General features: G+C 40.4%; 1 protein-coding gene across 1 annotated transcript; it reads left to right on the top strand.

Annotated features, from left to right (window-relative positions):
* The first annotated feature begins 272 nt into the window (after window positions 1-272).
* On the top strand, window positions 273-1,061 carry LOC131613973 (uncharacterized). Its single transcript, XM_058885609.1, has 2 exons — window positions 273-650; window positions 765-1,061. Exons 1-2 carry the CDS (start codon window positions 273-275, stop codon window positions 1,059-1,061), a joined length of 675 nt encoding a protein of 224 aa, XP_058741592.1.
* Window positions 1,062-3,982: the final 2,921 nt, after the last annotated feature.

Genomic DNA, 3,982 nt, shown 5'->3' with positions numbered 1-3,982 from the left:
CCTGAAAGGATCAACAAGGGAATGTTCCAAAACAAGGGGTGATTCCTTATCAAAATCAGCCACAACAACAACAGCAGTATCGATCACCGCAACAACAACCGTATCAACAACCTTATCAACAAGCTCAACAACAATTCCAACAACAAGGGCCAAGAAAAGCAGATTGGGAGATCGCCATTGAAAAAATGGCTGCTCAAGGCTCTCAATTTCAAGAAGAAACAAGAAGTAATTTTCGGAATACTGGAGCTTCAATTAAAAACCTTGAAATTCAGATGAGTCAAATAGCACAACAATTGGCAAATCCTCAACAACAGGGTGCTCTACCTAGTACCACAGTTACGAATCCCAAAGATCACAATAATGTGAATGCTATAGTAACAAGAAGTGGAAAAGCGAAGGAAGTTGTGGAGGAGAACTCTGAAGAAGAAGAACCATTGCTTGAAGTAGATGTAGAAATAAAAGAGAATGAAGCACAAGTGGAAGACTTGGGTGTGTTGGAACCAACAACTAAAGGGAAGACTAGTGAACAAAAACCGGAAATCAAATTACCCTTTCCAACAAGAAATAAGAAGAAAGGACAGCACGAGAAAAACTTTCAAAAATTCTTGGAAATGTTTAAGAAACTTGAGTTGAACATACCATTCCTGGAGGCGTTAGAACAAATGCCTACCTATGCCAAGTTCATGAAAGATATAATCTCCAAGAAAAGGACAACCGATTGTGATCCGATTATTCTAACTGAAACTTGTAGTGCTATTTTGCAGGGTATGAAGATTCCGGTGAAGAAGAAAGACCGAGGCTCTGTAACTATTCCTTGTACTATTGGGGATAGATCATTTAAAAAGGCTCTTATTGACTTAGGAGCAAGTGTTAGCCTTATGCCACTGTCCATCTACAGGAGATTGGGAATTGGTAAAGTTCAAGATACAAGAATGACACTCCAATTTGCCGATCATTCCGTAAAAAGACCGTACGGGATAGTAGAAGATGTGCTTGTAAAAATAGACAAGTTTGTGTTTCCAGTAGATTTTGTAATTTTAGAGATGCCAGAAGATGAATAAATCCCGATCATTTTGGGGAGACCATTCTTAGAGACCGGGAGATGTTTGATAGACATAGAAGAGGGCACGATGACCTTGAAGGTGTATGATGAAGAGTTAAAAATTGATGTGCGAAACACCATGAAATACAAGGATGATGTTGCTACTAGTCAACATATTGAGGTGATTGATCAAATTGTTCACAATGAGAATGCTTTGAAGTAACAACAATTACCTTTAGAAAGAGTGTTGAGTTTATCAATTTTCAACGAAACTGAAGAGGGTGACGAAGAAGAGATAGAAGTGTTGAATATGATGGAGGCAAAACCTTTCTTTAAAAGTTCTCGACAAAATCGGTGGGAGGATTTAAGGCAACCATTAGTAGAGGAAAAGAAAGATGAAACAAAGAAGGAGGCTGAATTGAAACAACTACCGGAGAACCTCAAATATGTCTTCCTAGACACAGAAAACAAATGTCCGGCTATCATAAGTTCACACCTTGAAGTTATCCAAGAGAGCAAACTTGTTGAAGTTCTGAAAAAGCACAAAGGGGCCATGGGATGGTCGATTGACGATTTGAAAGGTATTAGTCCTACGGTTTGCATGCATAAAATTCTCATGGAGGATGATCACAAACCGGTAGTCCAACCTCAACGGAGGTTGAATCCAGTAATGAAGGAAGTAGTCAGAAAAGAAGTGGTGAAACTATTAGATGCGGGAATGATCTATCCTATATCTGATAGTGCTTGGGTGAGTCCTGTACATGTAGTACCAAAAAAGGGAGGAACTACAGTGATAAAAAATGAGAAAAATGAGTTAATCCCTACAAGGACAGTAACAGGATGGAGAGTTTGCATCGATTACAGAAGGCTAAATTTGGCGACAAGAAAAGACCACTTCCCGTTACCTTTCATAGACCAAATGCTGGAGAGGTTAGCAGGTCATGATTACTATTGTTTCCTCGATGGTTATTCGGGATATAATCAAATAGCGGTCGCACCAGAAGATCAAGAAAAGACGGCTTTCACTTGCCCGTTTGGTATTTTTGCCTATAGAAGGATGCCATTCGGGTTATGTAATGCTCCAGCTACTTTTCAGAGATGTATGCAAGCCATCTTTGAGGATATGCTTGAAAAGCATATGGAAGTATTCATGGACGACTTCTCAGTGTTTGGTAAGTCTTTTGATAATTGTTTAAATAATCTTGCTCTTGTGTTAGACAGATGTCAACAGACAAACTTGATCCTCAACTGGGAGAAGTGTCACTTCATGGTGCGTGAAGGTATAGTTTTGGGTCACAAAATTTCCCACAAGGGAATAGAAGTTGACCAAGCAAAAATAGAAGTCATATCAAGGCTGCCACCACCAATGAATGAGAAAGGTATTCGAAGTTTCTTAGGGCATGCGGGTTTCTACCGCCGGTTCATAAGAGACTTTTCTAAAATAGCCAAACCCTTAACTACTCTATTGGTTAAGGATAGAGCCTTTAACTTTGATAATGATTGTGCCGTAGCATTTGAAACAATTAAGAAAAAATTAGTTTCGGCACCAATTGTTGTAGCCCCAGATTGGTCTCTTCCTTTCGAGATCATGTGTGATGCAAGTGACATTGCAGTAGGGGCAGTTCTAGGACAGCGTAGGGACAAATTGTTGCATGTTATTTACTACGCTAGTCATGTTTTAAACCCTGCACAGATAAATTACGCAACAACTGAAAAAAAGTTGCTAGCTATTGTTTATGCCTTTGATAAATTCAGGCAATATCTGTTGGGTTCCAAAGTTATTGTTTACACTGACCATGCTGCTTTGAAGTATCTTTTTGCCAAACAGGATTCAAAGCCAAGGCTTCTGAGATGGATCTTACTCCTTCAGGAGTTCGATGTGGAGATTCGTGATAAAAAAGGGTGTGAAAACACAGTCGCAGACCATCTTTCTCGAATGTCACCTATCGAGGAAACAGAGGAAAAACGTCCAATAAAGGATGAATTCGCAGATGAACATATCCTTGCTGTTGTTGGTGCACCTTGGTTTTCCGATTATGCAAATTATCTGGTAGGTGGGGTAATTCCAGAAGATTTTGATTCTAACCGCAAGAAAAAGTTTCTACATGATTGCAGGTTCTACTTATGGGATGACCCCTTCCTATACAAGAAAGGGATAGATGGGTTGGTCAGACGGTGCGTACCAGAGGAGGAACAACGGGATGTACTAAAAGCATGCCATGACTCAGACTATGGGGGACACTTTAGTGGAGATAGAACTGCTGCGAAAGTCTTACAATCTGGGTTATACTGGCCGACCTTATTCAAGGATGCTCACCATGTTGTTCGAGAATGTGACAGATGTCAAAGAACAGGTAACATCTCAAAGCGAAATCAGATGCCTCAGAATGCTATGTTGGAAGTGGAACTGTTCGACTTATGGGGGATTGATTTTATGGGACCGTTCCCACCATCCTTCGGGAAGAATTACATCTTGGTGGCAGTTGACTACGTATCAAAATGGGTGGAAGCTGTAGCCTTACCCACCAATGATGCGAAAGTGGTGGTGACTTTTCTCAAGCATAACATCTTCTCTAGGTTTGGAGTACCCAGAGCACTAATCAGTGATGAAGGTACTCACTTCTTAAATAAACTAATGGAGAATTTGTTGAAAAAATACAATGTGAAACACAAGATCGCCACCCCATATCATCCTCAAACAAGTGGGCAAGTCGAGGTTTCTAACACGCAAATAAAACAAATTCTGGAAAAAAACTGTTAGTGCCTCTCGCAAAGACTGGTCGACCAAGTTAGATGACGCTCTCTGGGCATACAGAACAGCTTACAAGACTCCTATAGGTATGTCTCCATATCAATTGGTGTATGGGAAGGCATGTCACCTTCCACTCGAACTCGAGCACAAATCGTTTTGGGCCGCCAAACTCCTAAATTGTGATCTCC

The sequence above is a fragment of the Vicia villosa genome, linkage group LG6 (assembly GCF_029867415.1).
Source record: "Vicia villosa cultivar HV-30 ecotype Madison, WI linkage group LG6, Vvil1.0, whole genome shotgun sequence".
Classification (NCBI taxonomy): Eukaryota; Viridiplantae; Streptophyta; class Magnoliopsida; order Fabales; family Fabaceae; genus Vicia; species Vicia villosa.
The sequence above is the reverse complement of the archived record's forward strand: the minus strand, read 5'-3'. Positions and strand labels throughout refer to the sequence as shown.

Bases quoted from the DNA above. Each gene is read 5' to 3' on its own strand.
- LOC131613973 (XM_058885609.1), top strand. From the start codon at position 273: ATGAGTCAAATAGCACAACAATTGGCAAATCCTCAACAACAGGGTGCT. The intron at 651-764 runs GCGTTAGAACAA...GCTATTTTGCAG, and splicing joins TGAACATACCATTCCTGGAG to GGTATGAAGATTCCGGTGAA.